At 44.6% G+C, this 20,405-nt stretch overlaps 1 protein-coding gene across 29 annotated transcripts in view; it reads right to left on the bottom strand.

Annotated features, from left to right (window-relative positions):
- LOC139563272 (CUGBP Elav-like family member 4) overlaps positions 1–20,405 on the bottom strand; it is a 187,986-nt gene that overhangs the window by 10,913 nt on the left and 156,668 nt on the right. For 7 of the 29 annotated variants that reach the window (XM_071381778.1, XM_071381785.1, XM_071381782.1 and 4 more), the window contains 6 exons: positions 19,907–20,054; positions 15,359–15,541; positions 14,600–14,662; positions 13,974–14,054; positions 12,471–12,638; positions 8,035–8,184 (listed from right to left, as the gene is read on the bottom strand). In XM_071381778.1, coding sequence (XP_071237879.1) covers positions 8,057–8,184; positions 12,471–12,638; positions 13,974–14,054; positions 14,600–14,662; positions 15,359–15,541; positions 19,907–20,054 — 771 coding nt within the window. In that variant the 3' untranslated portion in view covers positions 8,035–8,056. The remainder of the gene's footprint in view (positions 1–8,034; positions 8,185–12,470; positions 12,639–13,973; positions 14,055–14,599; positions 14,663–15,358; positions 15,542–19,906; positions 20,055–20,405) is intronic. The other 22 variants (XM_071381793.1, XM_071381794.1, XM_071381800.1 and 19 more) reach the window with 11 other exon arrangements.

Raw genomic sequence — 20,405 nt, 5'->3', positions numbered from 1 at the left:
TTCCAGAGGGGAGTTTTAAGTGGAAGCAACTGATAAAGACCAAACTACAGGAAAAACATATTTATATCTACATGGATAACTATCTACTTTCACACAAATGCGCACACCCTGAAGTGGCCCTCAATTAGAGATTCACGAGAGAGACACAGCCACAGGGGAGACAGGCGAACCCAGAGAGACCTGAGTTACAGGAGAGATCGGCGAACCCAGAGAGACCTGAGCTACAGAGGAGACAGGCGAACCCAGAGAAACCTGATCCACAGGGGAGACAGGCGAACCCAGAGAAACCTGATCCACAGGGGAGACAGGCGAACCCAGAGAAACCTGATCCACAGGGGAGACAGGCGAACCCAGAGAGACCCAGTGCCCTGCTGGCTGGTTGTCCTGACAGACTGCACTTAGTTAAGTCAGAGATCTGTATATAATGACAAGATGTTCATGTCTCTGCCCTAACAATGGGAGTTGTTGGCAGGAAGGCAGGTGACAAGCTTCGGACCAAAATAAGCCCATAGAAACGCATGGGGCATATTTTTGACAGATTTTGGAGAGAGTAAAAATATTTGAAGATGATTCATCATGAGACAATAGTAACTCATACATGGAATGCACCAGTAATCTATTCAGTGCTAAAATAATTACAAACACATTGAGTTAATTGTTAGGCATGATAATACTGAAAAGACCAGACTAAAACAACACAAGCAGAGGATGCACCATTCATGGTATTAGTTTATTTGATTTATTTTTGATGGTGTTTGTGTTTGTGTTTGTGTGTGTATGTGGGTGGAGTCTGGCTGGGGTGTGTAAGGCTACGCCATTGCCTGCAGCTCTGCAATCACAATGTAATTGGTTAGCCCCCTCATAAATATATACATTGGAAGTTATCCTCATGTTAGGCAAACAAAACAATCACACCAAGTACTCCAAGTGCAGATGAAATGCAGAGAGGAGTGGAGGAGAGTCAACATTTTCCTGCGCTTCTCTACAGTTTGTGGATGGATAGATGGATGGAGGAGATTTAAATGGCTGCACAAACACAGGGTCATCTTGTCTATCACTCAACTAGAGAGCTGGGGATTGACTTTAAAAAAATGTTATTTAAGCAAAGAATCTGTCTTATGACAACAAAAGTGGGCATCAGCCCTCTTGCGTGAAGAAATGTTGGTACAAATTGTAAATAATTACAAAAACACTGTTGGTATACACAGTGCCTTCAGAAAGTATTCATACCCCTTGACTTCTGAATTCAAAAGTGATTGAATATAAAATAAATTATCTCACCCATCTACACACAATAACCCAGAATGACAAAGTGAAAACATGTTTTTAGAAATGTTAGCAAATTTATTGAATATGAAATACAGAAATATCTAATTTGCATACAGTAGGTATTCACAACCCTGAATCAATATACGTTAGAATCACCTTTGGTAGTGATTACAGCTGGGAGTCTTTCTGGGTAAGTCTCTAAGAGCTTTGCACACCTGGATTGTACAATATTTGCACATTATTATTTTTGTTATTCTTCAAGCTCCGTCAAGTTGGTTGTTGATCATTGCTAGACAGACATTTTCAAGTTATTCAATAGATTTTAAAGACGATTTAAATCAAAACTGTAACTAGTACACTCAGGAACATTCAATGTCATCTTGGTAAGCAACTCCAGTGTATATTTGGCCTTGTGTTTTAGGTTATTGACCTGCTGAAAGGTGAACCAGGGTTTCCTCTAGGATTTTGCCTGTATTTAGCTCTATTCCGTTTCTTTTTATCCAAAACAAAAAAAACTCCCTAGTCAATGCTGATGACAAGCATGCCCATAACATTATGCAGCCACCACTATAATTGAAAATATGAAGAGTGGTACTCTGTGATGTGTTGTGTTGGATTTGCCCCAAACATAATATTTTGCATTCAGGACATAAAGTTAATTTCTTTGCCACATTTTTTGCAGTTTTACTTTAGTGCCTTATTGCAAACAGGATGCATGTTTTAGAATAGTGTTATTCTGTACAGGCTTCCTTCTTTTCACGCTGTCATTTACAGTGCATTCCTGTAAGGTCCAGAGTCTCTAGCGACGGTCTGCGGTCCAGAGCCTCTAGCGACGGTCTGCGGTCCAGAGCCTCTAGCGACGGTCTGCGGTCCAGAGCCTCTAGCGACGGTCTGCGGTCCAGAGCCTCTAGCGACGGTCTGCGGTCCAGAGCCTCCAGCGACGGTCTGCGGTCCAGAGCCTCCAGTGATGGTCTGCGGTCCAGAGCCTCCTGCGAAGGTTCCCAGTCCGGAGCCTCCTGTGACGAACCACGGTCCGGAGTCCCCGGCGACGATCTACGGTCCGGAGTCCCCGGCGACGATCTACGATCCGGTTCCTCCGGCGACGATCCACGGTCCGGAGCCTCCGGCGACGATCCATGGTCCGGTGCCTCCGGCGACGATCCACGGTCCGGTTCCTCCGGCGATGATCCACGGTCTGGAGTCCCCGGCGACGATCTACAGTCCGGAGCCTCCGGCAACGATCCACGGTCCGGTTCCTCCGATGACGTATCCACGAGCGGAGTGGGTACTTCGCCCCGCACCGGAGCCGCCCCCGACGGTAGATGCCCACCCGGACCCTCCCCTATTGAGTCAGGTTTTGCGGTCGGAGTCCGCACCTTTGGGGAGGGTGTACTGTCACGCCCTGACCATAGAGAGCTGTTTATTCTCTATGTTGGTTGGGTCGGTGTGATTTAGGTTGGGTTATCTAGGGGAATTGTATATCTATGTTGGCCTGATATGGTTCCCAATCAGAGGCAGCTGTTTATCGTTGTCTCTGATTGGGGATCATATTTAGGTAGCCATTTCCCCTTTGTATTTGTGGGAGCTTGACTGTGTTTGTGTGTAGTTGCTTTCTGCGCTGCATGTAGCGTCACGTTTCGTTTATTCGCTTTATTGTTTTTGTGCTTTATGTTTTCTCTTCCAAATAAAAGGATGGAGACAGACCACGCTGCATCTTGGTCCACTCCTTATAACGATTGTGACAGTATGTTAGTATTGTGGAGTAACAACAATGATCCATCCTCAGTTTTCTCCTATCACATGAAACTCTGTAACTGTTTTAAAGTCACCATTGGCCTCATGGTGAAATCCCTTAGCGGTTTCCTTCCTTTCTGGAAACTGACCTAGGAAGGACGCCTGTATCTTTGTAGTGACTGGGTCAAAGTGTAATTAATAACTTCACCATGCTGAGTGTAACCGATGTGAAATGGCTAGCTAGAAAGCGGGGTGTGTGCTTCAATCGGTGACGTCACTCGCTCTGAGGCCTGAAGTAGTTGTTCCCCTTGCTCTGCAAGGGCCACGGCTTTTGTGGAGCGATGTGTAACGATGCTTCGTGGGAGGCAGTTGTTGATGTGTGCAGAGGGTCCCTGATTCAAGCCCAGGTAGGGGCGAGGAGAGGAACGGAAGCTATACTGTTACATGAACAAGAGATTCAATCTCTGCTTTTTTTTTTTTTGACCCATCTACCAATAGGTGCTCTTCTTTGCGAGACATTGGAAAACCTCCCTGGTGTTTGTGGTTGAATCTGTGTTTGAAATTCACTGCCCGACTGAGGGACCTTACAGAGATAATTGTATGTGTGGGGTACAGAGATGAGGTAGTCATTCAAAAATCATGTTAAACACTATTATTGCATACAGAGTTAGTCCATGCATGTTCTAATGTGACATTTTTACTCCTGAACATATTTAGGCTTGCCATAACAAAGGGGTTGAATACTTATTGACTCAAGACATTTTAGCTTTTAATTTGTAAACATTTCTGAAAACATAACTCCACTTTGACATTATGGGGTATTGTGTGTAGGCCAGTGACACAAAATCTAAATATAATGCATTTTAGATTCAGGCTGTAACACAACAAAATGCAGAAAAAGTCAAGGGGTGTGAATACTTTCTGAAGACACTGTATATACATATATATAGTATTCACACCCCTTGAGAGAGAGAAAGAGGGAGCGATAGAGAGAGAGATGGTATCCTCAATGAAATGATAAAATATACAGACAACAAATTCCAATTGGCTATACTTAAACTCTTTAACATCATTCTTAGTTCTGGCATCTTCCCCAATATTTAGAATTGGCCAAATCCGTGAAAATGGAGACACATTTGACCCCAATAACTACTGTGGGATATGCGTCAACAGCAACCTTGGGGAAATCCTCTGCATTATCATTAACAGCAGACCTGTACATTTCCTCAGTGAAAACAATGTCCTGAGCAAATGTCAAATTGGCTTTTTACCAAATTATCATACGGCAGACCACATATTCACCCTGCACACCTTAATTGACATACAAACGATCCAAAACGAAGTCAAAGTCTTTTCATGCTTTTTTGATTTCGAAAAACCCTTTGACTCAATTTGGCATGAGGTTCTGCTATACAAATAAATGGAAAGTGGTGTTGGGGGAAAAACATACAACATTATAAAATCCATGTACACAAACAACAAGTCCGCGGTTAAAATTGGCAAAAAACACACACATTTCTTTCCACAGGGCCGTCGGGTGAGACAGGGATGCATCTTAAGCCCCACCCTCTTCAACTTGTATACCAGCACCCGGCCTGACCCTACCAGAATCTGAAGTCAAATGTATACTCTTTGCTGAGGATCTGGTGCTTCTGTCACATACCAAGGAGGGCCTACGGCAGCACCTAGATCTTCTGCACAGATTCTGCCAGCCCTGGGTCCTGACAGTAAATCTCAGTAAGACCAAAACAATATTGTTCTAAAAAAGTTCCAGTCGCCAGGACCACAAATACAAATTCCATCTAGACACTGTTGCCCTAGAGCACACAAAAAACGATACATACTTTGGCCTAAACATCAGCGCCACAGGTAACTTCCACAAAGCTGTGAACGATCGGAGAGACAAGGCAAGAAGGGTCTTCTATGCCATCAAAAGGAACATAAAATTCAACATACCAATTAGTATCTGGCTAAAAATACTTGAATCAGTTATAGAACCCATTGCCCTTTATGGTTGTGAAGTCTGGGGTCTGCTCACCAACCAAGAATTCACATAATTTGACAAACACCAAATTGAGATTGCATGCAGAATTCTGCAAAACTATCCTCCATGTACAATGTAAAACACCAAATAATGCATGCAGAGCAGAATTAGGCCGATACCCCAAAATGATCAAAACCCAGAAAAGTGACGTTAAATTCAACAACCACCTAAAAGGAAGCGATTCCCAAACCTTCCATAACAAAGCCATCACCTACAGAGTGATGAACCTGGAGAAGAGCCCCTAAGCAAGCTGGTCCTGGGGCTCTGTTCACAAAAAAACTGAGTAAACTATAATTCTATTTAGCCCTAAACAGAGAGTACATAGTGGCAGAATACCTGACCACTGTGACTGACCCAAACTAAGGAAAGCTTTGACTATGTACAGACTCAGTGAGCCTTCCTATTGAGAAAGGCCGCTGTAGGCAGACAGCGGAGAGAAGACAGGCTATGTGCACACTGCCCACAAAATGAGGTGGAAACTGAGCTGCACTTCCCAACCTCCTGCCAAATGTATGACCATATTAGAGACATATATTTCCTTCAGATTACACAGACCCACAAATAATTCAAAAAACAAATCCAATTTTGATAAACTCCCATATCTACTGGGTGAAATACCAGTGTGCCATCACAGCAGCAACATTTGTGACCAGTTGCCACAAGAAAAGTGCAACCAGTAAAGAACACCATTGTAAATACAACCTATATGTATCTTTATTTATTTTCCCTTTTGTACTTTAATCATTTGCACATTGTTACAACACTGTATATATACATAATATGACATTTGAAATATCTTTATCCTTTTGGATCTTCTGTGAGTGTAATGTTTACTGGTCATTTTTATAGTTTTTTTCACTTTTGTTTATTATCTACTTCACTTGCTTTGGCAATGTTAACATATGTTTCCCATGCCAATAAAGCCCTTGAATTGAATTGAATTGAATTGAGAGCGAGAGAGAGAAAGATACAGAATATCAATACACATTGAACATTGAAGTTCACGAGAAAAAAAGGAAACACTAAAAGGTCACGTCAGAACAACAAAAAGGGTCAAAAGTCACGTCATAATCGATCATGATCAAACCAGTCAATCAGCACATCAGATGTACCTAACAACAGCTAGCAGCAATCAAAAATTCACTGCACTTCACAAGTTGCCAAAAATATATATAAAATAGAGATAGAGATATAGAAAGGACTCGTCGCCACGTCCTGCAACATGACGTCATCCGAAATAAAATGACACCAGGGGTTCAACTTACAGGTGTGGGAACTGGGAACGTGTCCCCATGACTGGTGGCTACTGGTTGGCTACACAACGACAATGGAGAGGCCATCTCATGCTATGATTGGCCGGTTGGCAGGTTGGGTTGGTTGCAAAACAAAAGAAAAAGAGAAGCAGTGGAGTTCCAATTTTTTTCTCAAGTGGTAAATATGATGTAGACTTTACTTTCTCATTTATTCCAGCCTCTCTCTCTCTCAACGTCTCTGGCTGACAAACCAAATGAAGGGAGGTTATTACTGTCAAAATGACAAAGTCAACAAATACAATTGGAAATATAGAGATAAAAATGGAACCTTCAAAAATAAATAAAATAATGGCCTTTATTTTTCTTTTTGAAGCAGTTCTGAGAGACTTTTCAGTCAGAGAACATTTATAGGGTAAAAGACTGGCGTGCTGCACTGCAATCACAAAGTTAAGACTAGGCCAAATGGCATGTTATACATCTCAAACTAACACAGTCACACTCGAAATAATTGGATTTTGTCCTTGCATTGTATGCAATGATGATGGTATGTACATTGAGTACCTTAGCCATTTATAAATTATTTAAGTCAGAACGGCAGGAGACCAAACCCTGACAGACTTACCCCCCACCATCACACGCACACACACACGCACACAAACACACAAACACACAAACACACAAATGGCTGTTGTTAGAGACACACTGAGGATGTCATAATGACTAGCCTGTCCTCATCATTGTTCAGGACATTCTCCACTTGTCCCTCATCAATGTGTTACATCAAAGTCATTCCTCCTCTCTTCTCCTCTCCTCAGGCAGTCTGCTCAGACAGCCTCCTTTCAATTAGTGCTACATGTCTTTATTCAAATGCTATCTGACAAGAAATTAAGGTAGCATTTATCATTTCCATTACACATTATACTGTATATGTCATTATTGCAATCCCTTCACTTTGGTGAGGCCATTGTAAAACATCCACATATTATTTATAAGCAAATTGTTCATAGAAGGGCCTCCCGGGTGGCGCAGTGGTCTAGGGCACTGCATCGCAGCGCTAGCTGCGCCACCAGAGTCTCTGGGTTCGCGCCCAGGCTCTGTCGCAGCCGGCCGCGACCGGGAGGTCCGTGGGGCGACGCACAATTGGCCTAGCGTCGTCCGGGTTAGGGAGGGTTTGGCCGGTAGGGATATCCTTGTCTCATCGCGCTCCAGCGACTCCTGTGGTGGGCCGGGCGCAGTGCGCGCTAACCGAGGGGGCCAGGTGCACAGTGTTTCTTCCGACACATTGGTGCGGCTGGCTTCCGGGTTGGAGGCGCGCTGTGTTAAGAAGCAGTGCGGCTTGGTTGGGTTGTGCTTCGGAGGACGCATGGTTTTCGACCTTCGTCTCTCCCGAGCCTGTACGGGAGTTGTAGCGATGAGACAAGATAGTATTACTAGCGATTGGATACCACGAAAATTGGGGAGAAAAGGGGGTAAAAAAAAAAAAAATAAAAAAAAAAATAGTTCATAGAAATATACAATGGAAGCACATGTACTGGTCTTATGTTGCAATTATGTGTAGTCTAATGTATACAACCAAAATAACATGTTTCAGGTATGCAGTAGCCAGTGGAGTTTAGTTGGGGGGCCCATTGCCCCTCCTACTCCCTCCTCATTGGCCAGCACCCTGACGGGCTGTCTGCCATTCAACCCTGGCTCTGGGCATGAATGTGAGCATGGCATAGCGTCTGCTCTTACCTGGATGTGGACGGCAAAGGGGTCAGTAAGGTCGGTTGGCATCCTTTGGCCGCTTCAGCTGCACCTTCAGCCGCTTCATGCCTATCTGAAAACCATTCATGGCCTGGATAGCCGCCTGGGCACTGGATGGGTTATCGAAGCTCACAAAGCCTGGGACACAACGTAGGAGGGAGAGTGAAAGAGAGAGAGAGAGAGACAGAGTGAAGGAGAGATGGGGAGAGGCAGAGAAAGAAAGAATGAAAAGAGGAGGAAAGAGAGAGAGAACTCCTTTTTAGCTTTCCACAATGCAACAACAATGTGCCTTAATTTTCTCTACTCAGGAGGTAAATTGAAATTCTCTGAAATAAAAAGATGATTACACGAAATAACAAAATGGTTCATGACATAGATATCAAAAAGCTCCTAATTGAAAAGTGTTAGAAGTCAGAGGGTGTAATTTGAACAAAGGAGAAGCAAGATGAGATAAGAAAGGAGTGTGACACTGAGTGAGGTTTTGTTTTCTGTGCATGTGTGTTTGAGAAACTGACAGAGAATATCTGTGTGTATGAGCGTAAGTAGAGGTGTCTCTCCCCTGCCTGTGAGTAGAGGTGCCTGCCTCTCCTCTCCTCTCCCCTGCCTGTGAGTAGAGGTGCCTGCCTCTCCTCAACTCTCCCTGCCTGTGAGTAGAGGTGCCTGCCTCTCCTCTCCTCTCCTCTCCCCTGTCTGTGAGTAGAGGTGTCTCTCCCCTGTCTGTGAGTAGAGGTGCCTGCCTCTCCTCTCCTCTCCCCTGCCTGTGAGTAGAGGTGTCTCTCCCCTGTCTGTGAGTAGAGGTGCCTGCCTCTCCTCAACTCTCCCTGCCTGAGTAGAGGTGCCTGCCTCTCCTCAACTCTCCCTGCCTGAGTAGAGTAGACTGTCTCTCCTCTCCTCTCCCCTGCCTGTGAGTAGAGGTGTCTCTCCCCTGCCTGTGAGTAGATGTGCCTGCCTCTCCTCTCCTCTCCTCTCCCCTGCCTGTGAGTAGAGGTGTCTCTCCCCTGTCTGTGAGTAGAGGTGCCTGCCTCTCCTCAACTCTCCCTGCCTGTGAGTAGAGGTGCCTGCCTCTCCTCTCCTCTCCCCTGCCTGTGAGTAGAGGTGACTGTCTCTCCTCTCCTCTCCCCTGCCTGTGAGTAGAGGTGACTGTCTCTCCTCTCCTCTCCTCTCCCCTGCCTGTGAGTAGATGTGCCTGCCTCTCCTCTCCTCTCCTCTCCCCTGCCTGTGAGTAGAGGTGTCTCTCCCCTGTCTGTGAGTAGAGGTGCCTGCCTCTCCTCAACTCTCCCTGCCTGTGAGTAGAGGTGCCTGCCTCTCCTCTCCTCTCCCCTGCCTGTGAGTAGAGGTGACTGTCTCTCCTCTCCTCTCCCCTGCCTGTGAGTAGAGGTGACTGTCTCTCCTCTCCTCTCCTCTGCCTGTGAGTAGAGGTGTCAGCCTCTCCTCTCCTCTGCCTGTGAGTAGAGGTGTCAGCCTCTCCCTCTCCTCTCCTCTCCTCTCCTCTCCTCTCCTCTCCTCTCCTCTCCTCTCCTCTCCTCTCCTCTCCTCTCCTCTCCTCTCCTCTCCTCTCCTCTCCTCTCCTCTCCTCTCCTCTCCTCTCCTCTCCTCTCCTTTCCCCTGCCTGTGAGTAAAGGTGTCAGCCTCTCCTCTTCTCTCCCCAGCCTGTGAATAGAGGTCCCAGCCTCTCCTCTCCCCTGCCCTGCATGTGCTCTGAGTTATCACCTGGGTGTTGGGGCGGAATGAGCCCGGAGCTTTCCACACTGGGACTCCTGCCTGCTCTTATCAGACACCTCCGTGATTGACGGGCGGAATTTTCCGCTTGCCAGCTGATTTGATCACGTCGCTATGGGTCCAATTTAATTTGGGGGGAAAGGGCAGGCTTTTGTCAGGTGGGGAGAGATAAGGCTCCTGCTTTTACAAACCCTTTAAACAAACTGAGCAGGGAAGAGCCTGCCAGACAGCAGTGATCCCCCCTCACATCCTGCTCTCATCAATCTCAACCTTGCATTTACATCCCAACCCCAAAAGGTGATTGTCAGGGAGGGGAAAAAGGGGAAGAAGAAGAGGGTGAAGAAAGAGAGGACAAAGAAAGGAGCAGACTAGAAGGGTGGTAAATCCTGGCCCCCTTTACACCATGTAAACTAGTCAGCTGCCAGGTTTATTATGATGTTTTATACAGCACTGTACGCTTCAGAAGGACAAGCAGCACTTGACTGGGACACATTCAGTGCACAGCACAATGTAAAACACCCCAAACAGCCTTTATGAGAGGAGATTGAATACTATCATGTATGAATCATCATTTCATGGTTCCCTCGCAGCTCGTCAGCTGAGAAAACGATGTTCATTCCTCTGTACAATCATTGTAGGGTATTACGGACAAGGTTTGATTTGCAGGTGAGAGTGGAGTACTGACAAAGACCACAGTCTTATCATTCTACAGCTCTGCATGACTCCTGGGTGCGGTGACTTAGTGTCTAAGCTGTAGGGATGTGCACGGCTAGATGCTGACGGACGTTGTGAAACGTCTTGAAGGGGACTGCTCCCACTTTAAGCCGACCAAACAATGGAGTGCTGCTTGCTGTTCCTCTAAAAACAGAGGATCATCTATCAGTGGTAAGTGTTAGTCTGCGAGTGTGTATGCAGTGCTTTCAGAGGACCTTCTAAAGTCACATTTTGCTTCCACTTAGATAGGTGAGCTTTGATCATCCTTAAATGTCAATATTGAGTAACAAACATGGAGGATTCAAATAACAGTGAATCCCAACAGACCCCAGACTAAGACCTTGAAACAGCCAGAAACTCAACATCCTACCCCGTTCAGTGACGGAGCCACCATCTTCTTCAGCTGCACATCTGATATTCTGAAGCTGATAATTAACACCAACAACTAACAATTACTCGAGTGGATGTCAAGGTATCCCCAATTGCCATGGAAACGGTCTTAATGGTTTTTGGAAGGTTGAAACATTGTTTTTCACATTGCCAATGTTACTTTTTAAACTGTGACTTTGCCAATGTTACTTTTTAAACTGTGACTTTGCCAATGTTACTTTTTAAACTGTGACTTTGCCAATGTTACTTTTTAAACTGTGACTTTGCCAATGTTACTTTTTAAACTGTGACTTTGCCAATGTTACTTTTTAAACTGTGACTTTGCCAATGTTACTTTTTAAACTGTGACTTTGCCAATGTTACTTTTTAAACTGTGACTTTGCCAATGTTACTTTTTAAACTGTGACTTTGTCTCATCTCAGTAAGTCAATGACTACCCTGGATTCCATAATGATGACATTGGCACATTGCCTATTGTCAATCACTGAGAATCATAAGGCGTGTGCGCACACACACGCATATACACACCCACACGTATTATGCGTGTGTATGTGTGTGTACATGCATTGTCCGCTTGCATCTAATGTGCATAGGAAGAATTCAATCTCCCATTTTGAACCGAAGAGGGATCAAATTGCTTCCCCTGTTGCTGCAGGAGAGTAATGATTTAGTTCACTTAATGCATAGCATCTTCTGTCTAATTTGTTAATGTCTCTCACAAGAGCCCCGGGGCTCAGACTATAAAAAGGAAGGAGAAAAAATGAGAGGTTAAATGATTGTTTTTCAGCCAAGATCTTAATTAATAGCTGCATGGGAAAATAATGGTGAGATGCGTGAGGTCACAGCCTCTTTGTCCTTCCTCATAGAGTAATGATAGACATGCTATTCTCATCCAAGACAGCCCAAATAGGAGGCCAGTGGTCCGTTTCTGCAGTCCAGCTCCTCATCTCGTGGGTGCTGCTGTTTAGGGATCTAACAGGTCTATTATTATCTCCTGGAGATCACACAGTCCACCTGCACATCCTCTACCACCACCCAGTCTCATCACTACAGGCTGTGTGGGAGGAAGGTGTTGGATAGGAGGCTGGGAGGCTGGGTCTCTAGGGGCTATCTATGGAGGCTGGGTCTCTAGGGGCTATCTATGGAGGCTGGGGAACCATGGTTTTATAGTATGTTTGTTGAAGGTGAAACGCTAATAGCCAGAAGGACTTTATTCCCCTATACTGCATGTCTAGCTACATGGTAATAGGCATGTACTTGAACTTGGGGAGCTGTGGGCTTAAGCTGGAGGTAGTTAGAAACAAATCGCCCCTCCTCCACTCTCACTCGCTCCCAGTATCTGATAAGCATCTGCTGATGAGTTGAACTTAAGGAGCGAAGCACGCATCCCCCTCTCTTCTCCTCCCTGCTCACTCGCATGTAACGCCACTTTTAAAATGTTAATTGCAACTTGATTAGGATAGACACAGGGAATAAAGGAAAACACAACTAAATGCAGAATCCAAAGTGGGACATGAGAAGATTGCCGAACATCACCGTCGACTTCTCATCCGATTCTTTTTTTTCTCAGCAGCGATGACAGCTTTGACTCACTGACTCACCAAAACACTTGCTTTGATTGGTCGCCCGGTCCACGAAGACTTTGGCGGAGATGACGTTGCCGAAAGGGAGGAACATTTGCATTAATTCTGCGTCTCCAAACTCTTGGGGCAGATGGTAAATAAACAGGTTGCAGCCTTCCGGCCCTGGTGGGAAATAACAACAACAAACTATAGAGGTTACATGGGGAAATAGAAGGAGAGGACAGGCAGAGCATGCATGATGACATAAGCCCAGTGTCTGCCCCAATTACTAGCTGACAATAGGACAGTACTGACTGGCTCCCAATCTCGCTTCAGTCTCCACACAAACCCAGGTGCCACATACAATACATGGCCTTCTGATGAAGAGAGAGAGAGAGAGAGAGAGAGAGAGAGAGAGAGAGAGAGAGAGAGAGAGAGAGAGAGAGAGAGAGAGAGAGAGAGAGAGAGAGAGAGAGAGAGAGAGAGAGAGAGAGAGAGAGAGAGAGAGAGAGAGAGATGTGGGCTGCTTGGTGGGCTGTGCTAGCGGCTGCATGGATTGTTCCCTGTCTCATTGCTCGGGGATGATAGCATGACGAGATGAGTCTGTGGCTGGTGAGAAGGCTGATAAGAGGCTGCTGCTGACTGACTCTCCCTGGCCCAGATAGAGGACACACACAGTATGATAGAGAGCTGTGGTTTTACAGTCTGAGCTTATGGCTTTATTCTGCCTGTTTGTTAGTTTAGGTGTGTCTCATGAAATGGAGGCTGCTGCGGCTGCAGTCTCTTGGAGGCTGCAGACTGGGAGACCAGCCAACAGCCAAGCCAGAGAGGGAAGGATCCAGATCTGAGTCAGAGACAGACCAGTGGAGCTGACACACTGTCTGGAGGAGGAGCAGCTCTGTGGCTTAATGTACACAGCAGACACAAAGTATAGCAGTCACATAACCCTAATGCAAGCTTCATTTAACTCAAGGATGGGGGCAGGTAGACCACAAAGCTTGGCGAAACACACTGCAATAGAATTATCCCCCTTATGCAATGTTAGAACACTTAGAGTCATTTCAGATTTTCCACGTTGACTAGTAATCATATTTATAACCATCACATACTGTACAATAACATAAATTAATAATTATATCTGGCAAACAGTGTCAGGAAGAGTGATTTACCATTACAGCATATCCTATGCTTTATTACATTTAATGCTGTGGTACTAACACTAAACTAGGAATGTTAATAAATGATTATGCATGCAGCTAATTAATCTAATGAATATTCATAACCACTTAAACACATTGTAATGGACTGATTAACCAGTCGAACACTGCGAGTTTGAATTAGTGCAGTTTTTGAATAATGACAGAGTAACTTTTCCATCTTGCTGCCTGCTAATGTTAAACTCCTTTAAATTAAGCTCTCTTTTTCTCCCATTTTCCAGCCCAGTGTTTCCTCTCCCTGGCTAATTCAACGCAGCCGTACATTAGAATGGAACATGGTAATTATCACCTTTTATCTTGGGTGGGCGCGCCCGCTAGCTCTTACCTTCTCTCTGTTGCTGGGGGATGATGGTGGGTTGCTGGGGAAACGCTTGACTGATTGGTGCATAGGCGGCAGGGTAGGCTGCTGTTGCAAAGAGAAGGAGAAGAGCCAGAGTGGAATATTACATCTCCATTTGCGACAACTTAAATCATTATTCTATTGTTCACGTCCTCCAGACACTGAATAAATAAATTGCATTACGGCTTGGAGCCCGAGCTCATTTTCATTGTGGATCATTACACAAAGGGAATGCACTGTCTAAACAGGGACACATACAATACAGGAATGAGAGCCTATTCCTATCCTGATAGATGGTTAAAGAGGATAGGTCTTAGTGTCTGTCTATCTATATCACGATCATGTAGAGGGGTGTCTGGAACACAGTTCTCAGTGTACTTTTGGAATTAAGATTTTTGTGTGGGTGTATAATCAAGTCCAATGTAAATCCGTTCAAATCCTAATGTAAAGTTTCCTAATCCTGGAGAAAATTGGCCAGTCCTCTGGGCTATCTTTAGCAGCCATAGTGTCTGCTAGAGTGACAGAGAGGGAGAGAGGGAGAGAGGGAGAGAGTGAGAGCGATAGAGAAAGAGATGGAGGAGAGAGGGGAGGAGTGAGGAGAGGCAGGTCACCTGCGTAGTGCTGCACACCGGCGTAAGCCTGCTGGAGAGGGTCAGTCACTGTAGGACTCTGTGCTGCAGAGAGAGAAAGAGAGAGAACGAGAGCGACAGAGAGAGAGAGAGGGAGAGAGAGAAAGAGAGGGAGATAAAGTGAGAGAGAAAGAGAGAGTGACAGAGAGAGAGAGAGGGAGAGGGAGAAAGAGAGCGAGATAAAGCGAGAGAGAGAAAGAAAAAGAAAGAAAAGAGAGAGATGGAGAGAGAGAAAGAGAGGGAGAGAGGGAGAGCGGGAGAGAGAGGCAGAGGATGGAGTCACAAAGATTCGAGTTGTCATATTTCACAGTTCTTCAAAATTCCTGTTCGCCCCCAGATGTTTGCATCAAATATTAACAACATGCCAAACAAACTGCTTTGTGGTTCATTATCACTGCAGCTGCCTTACATAATGCATCAAGGAGTCAAGTGCATGATGATGTGTCAGTTGTTCAGGAATCATCAGGAGCATACAGCATTAAGAAGCTGAGGAGGAGCTTCTGAGGCTCATCATATTAACCATAATGCACTGATGTATGCACTGACTCACTCATCATGAATGTCAAACTCATAATTGACTCTCACAACCACCATCACACTCCTATACTGATTGCAGTATGGCAGTCACCTAAGACTATCTTGCCAGGTCTCCCTGTACAAAAATATGCTTTATAATGGTTTTATCCTAGTTAAGAAAAGGCTACATGTCAAATGAATGAAACTGCTGTTAAATTGGCTCACCTGAGTAGAGGTGAATCCCATTGGCTGTCTCACCTGGGTAGGGGTGGATCCCATTGGTGTAGATTGGCTCGTTGGTAGGCTGACCGTTGGTCTGGGGCGGGAGGGATGCGAACCCGTTGACCCCCATGGGTGTTGCTAGGCTGGGCACGGCCGTGGCATTGATACCCGGCGGCGTGCTGGTGCCTGTAAATAGAGCAACCCTGTTTCATTACTGGGACCACAGGCCATGGTGGACATGGTTCACACTCCACAGTCTGCAGCCTCTCTCTGACCAGCGTCTAATTGGACACTGGGGCCTCTCTGTCTGTTAGTGGCCTCAGCCTCTCCCCCTGGTCACATTTCAGGTTTGTCACCTTGTCCATGCTCTCTCGCCTTGTGCTAGATAGATTATTATTCTTCTCCCTAATCCCGGTGAAGGGCATTTAAGTAATGTAGGATTAAATTTGATAGGCATTATCTGGGTGTATGTAGGCTTTGTGGATTACAGATGGCGGATGGATGCAGAGGTGACTGAGCCTCTTTATTTAATTCATTTAGAGAGACGCATGGAGCCCCTGTCTTGGGCCAGTCTGCCTACTTAGTGTCGAGCCATCAAAGCTCTTCACAACAAGGGCCAGGAAGACAGGTCAAACTCAGGTCCAGGATTATCTCCCACAAATCTTTGCTCGTATATTGTATAGTCAAGGACTTTGCATCCAAAGTCATCAGATTGGCCGTGTTCCCGGAAACACACAAACAGTGGCCCATGATAGAGAGAGGGAGGGAGAGAGAGAGAGAGAAGGAGAGAGATAGAGAGAGATAGAACTAACCCACTATTAAATTAGTCAAAACAGGAACATTTTACAGAAAATAACAAGGAAATGATCTCAACAGAGAAAAATGTCCTCGTGTGTGCTACCTATATCCCCCCAATAGAATCCACATACTTTAATGATGACAGCTTCTCCATCCTAGAGGGGGAGATCAACCATTTACAGGCCCAGGGACATGTAGTAGTTTGTGGCGACCTAAATGTCAGAACTGGACAAGAATCTGACACTCAGCACACAGGGGAAAAACACCTACCTGGAGGTGACAACATTTCCTCCTCCATATGCCCCCCTAGACACAACTACGACAACATAACCAACATAACCAACAAAAAGTCCTGCAGCTCTGTCGGACGCTGGGTATGTACATAGTCAATGGAAGGCTTCGAGGGGACTCCTACAGTAGGTACACCTATAGGCCATCTCTTGGCAGTTGTACTGTAGACTACTTTATCACTGACCTCAACCCAAAATCTCTTAAGAGCGTTCACAGTCAGTCCACTGACACCCCTATCAGATCACAGCAAAATCACACTCTACTTGAACAGAGCTATGTTCAATCATGAGGCATCAAAGCCAAAGGAACTGAATAATATTAAGAAATGCTATAGATGGAAGGAAAGTAGTGTGGAAATCTATAAAAAAAACTATTAGGCAACAACAAATTCAATCCCTTCTGGACAATTTCCTGGACAAAATGTTTCACTGTAATAGTGAAGGTGTAAACTTGGCAGTAGAAAACCTAAACAGTATATCTGACCTCTCAGCTTCCCTATCAAATCTAAAAAATTCAAGCAGACAACCTAAGAAAATTAACAACAATGACAATGTTGAAGAATGCAAAAACCTAAGAAAGAAATTGAGAAACCTGTCCAACCAAAAACATAGAGACCCAGAAAACCTAAGTCTCGCCTTCACTATGGTGAATCACTAAAACAATACAGAAATACGCTCTGGAAAAAGAAGGAACAGAAATCAGCTCAATGTAATTGAAGAATCCATAGAGTCTAACCACTTCCAGGAAAATTGGAAACAACACAAAGAGTTATCTATCCAAAACAGAGACGTGTGGATAAACCACTTCCCCAATCTTTTTGGCTCTATAACAAAGAACAAAAAGAAAAAACATATACATGATCAAATACAAACCTTAGAATCAACTATTAAATACTACCAGAACCCACTGGATTATCCAATTACACTGAATGAACTACAAGAAAAAATACAAACCCTCCAACCCAAATTAAATGATAAAAATATACAGACCACAAATTCCAATTGGCTAAAACTTAAACTCTTTAACATCATCCTCAGCTCTGGCATCTCCCCCAATATTTGGAATCAAGGACTGATCACCCCAATCCACAAAAGTGGAGACAAATTTGACCCCAATAACTACTGTGGGATATGAGTCAACAGCAACCTTGGGGAAATCCTCTGCATTATCATTAACAGCAGACTCGTACATTTCCTCAGTGAAAACAATGCACTGAGCAAATGTCAAATTGGCTTTTTACCAAATTACCGTACGACAGACCACGCATTCACCCTGCACACCCTAATTGACAAACAAACAAACCAAAACAAAGGCGAAGTCTTCTCATGCTTTGTTGATTTCGAAAAACTCTTTGACTTAATTTGGCATGAAGGTCTGCTATATAAATTGATGGAAAGTGGTGTTGGGGGAAAAACATTATAAAATGAATGTACTCAAACAACAAGTGTGCGGTTAAAATTGGCAAAAAACACAAACATTTCTTTCCACAGAGTCGGGGGGTGAGATAGGGATGCAGCTTAAGCCCCAGCCTCTTCAACATATATATCAACAAATTGGCAATGGGAATTTGAACAGTTTGCAGCACCCGGCCTCACCCTACTAGAATTTGAAGTCAAATGTCTACTATTTGCTGATGATCTGATGCTTCTGTCCCCAACCACAAAGGTTCTACAGCAGCACCTAAATCTTCTGCACAGATTCTGTCAGACCTGGGCCCTGACAGTAAATCTCAGTAAGACAAAAAGAATGATGTTGCAAAAAATGTCCAGTTGCCAGGACAATGAATAAAAATTCCATCTAGATACCGTAGCCCTCGGGCACACAAAAACTATAATACCTCGGCCTAAGGTAACTTCCACAAAGCTATGAATGATCTGAGAGACAAGGCAAGAAGGGCCTTTTATGCATTCAAAAGGAACAAAAAATCTGACCTACAAATTAGAAGCAGTTATAGAACCCATTGCCCTTTATGGTGGTGAGGTCTGTGGTCCACTCACCAACCAAGAATTCCCAAAATGGAACAAACACCAAATGGAGAGACTCTGCATGCAGAATTCTGCAAAAATATTCTCTGTGTACAACGTAAAACACCAAATATTGCATGCAGTGCAGAATTAGGCCAATACCCGAAAATGATCAAAATCCAGAAAAGAGCCGTTAAATTCTACAACCACCTAAAAGGAAGCGATTCCCAAACCTTCCATAACAAAGCCATCACCTACAGAGAAATTAACCTGGAGAAGAGTCCCCTAAGCAAGCTGGTCCTGGGGCTCTGTTCACAAACATAAACAGACCCCACAGAGCCCCAGGACAGCAACAGCAACACAATTAGAATCAACCAAATCATGAGAAAACTAAAAGATAATTACTTGAAACATTGGAAAGGAATTACCAAAAAACTGAGCAAACTAGAATGCTATTTGGCCTGACCAATGTGACTGACCCAAACTAAGGAAAGATTTGACTATGTACAGACTCAGTGAGCATAGCCTTGCTATTGAGAAAGGCCACTGAAGGAAGACCTGGCTCTCAAGAGAAGACAGGCTATGTGCACACTGCCCACAAAATGAGGTGGAAACTGAGCTGCACTTCCTAACCTCCTGCCAAATGTATGACCATATTAGAGACACATATTTCCCTCAGATTACACAGACCCACAAAGAATTCGAAAACAAATCCAATTTTGATAAACTCCCATATCTATTGTGTAAAATACCACAGTGTGCAATCACAACAGCAAGATTTGTGACCTGTTGCCACAAGAAAAGTGCAACCAGTGAAAAACAAACTCCATTGTAAATACAACCCATATTTATGTTGATTTATTTTCCCTTTTGTACTTTAACTATTTGCACATCATTACAACACTGTATATAGACATAATATGACATTTGAAATGTCTTTATAATTTTGGAACTTTTGTGAGTTTAATTTTTATTGTTTATTTCACATTTGTTTATTATCTATTTCACTTGCTTTGGCAATGTAAACATATGTTTCCCATACCAATAAAGCCCCTTAAATTGAAATGGAAATTCAAATTGAATTGAGAGAGAGAGAGATGGAGGGAGGGAGAGAGACTGGGAGAGAGAGAGAAAAAAGAGAGATGCTGTACACTGTGGTGGCCAATGAGGGCCGGGAGATGTCATACATCATAACCCATCATGCCTCACTCAGGACACGTCTTCTTTATCTTACTTTAGGGCCCTCTGTCACTCTGGCAATGTCATCTCTAACTTCACCACTACCAAAAGGCAGACTGTTTTTTTCTCCCTTTTAAAAGAGACAGAGATGAAAAGAAACCTGATAACGTCTAAAGAAATGTACTAACAGCCAGGGCAGAATACATTACATTAGCACGGCTTGTACACGGCTCACTAATGAATATAGTGAAGTATTACAGGCACGTAGGAGGGAGGGTTGGGGAAGGACGGGAGTCCAGTCCTGGCTGTGTATTTGTACCTGAGGAGGGTGTCATCGGGGCAGCCACCAGACCGTTGACGTTGAAAGCTGCCATTTGCTGCATTTGTGCCGCAGCGATGGCTGCCATGGGGTTCAGATACGAGTTCTGGGTCGCCGCCATTAGCGCTGCTTGCTGTTGCATCATCTGCTGTGGCATTGAAGAGAGAGAGAGGAAGGGTGGGTGAGGGAAAGAGGAGGGAGAGGGAGGCAGCGGGAGAGAGAGGGAGGGAGACGGTGAGAGGGGGGGAAAGGGAGACGGGGAGCGAGAGAGGCAGGGTGAAATCAACGCAGGACGAGAGGCATGTTAACTTTCACATCACTGTTTGCTTGGCCATGTTGTTGAATAGACAGGTCTCTGTTGCCCTGGAGCCCTGCTAATTAACAGTACTGCTGCTTTACTGGGCTGCTGCTCATTACAAACAACAGATAACGCAATATAATGAGATGAAGCTAGAGAGCAGACAGTCAGACAGTCAGCCTGCTTTACTGTGCGTGAGTG

The sequence above is a fragment of the Salvelinus alpinus genome, chromosome 33 (genome assembly GCF_045679555.1).
Source record: "Salvelinus alpinus chromosome 33, SLU_Salpinus.1, whole genome shotgun sequence".
NCBI lineage: Eukaryota > Metazoa > Chordata > Actinopteri > Salmoniformes > Salmonidae > Salvelinus > Salvelinus alpinus.
The sequence above is the reverse complement of the archived record's forward strand: the minus strand, read 5'-3'. Positions and strand labels throughout refer to the sequence as shown.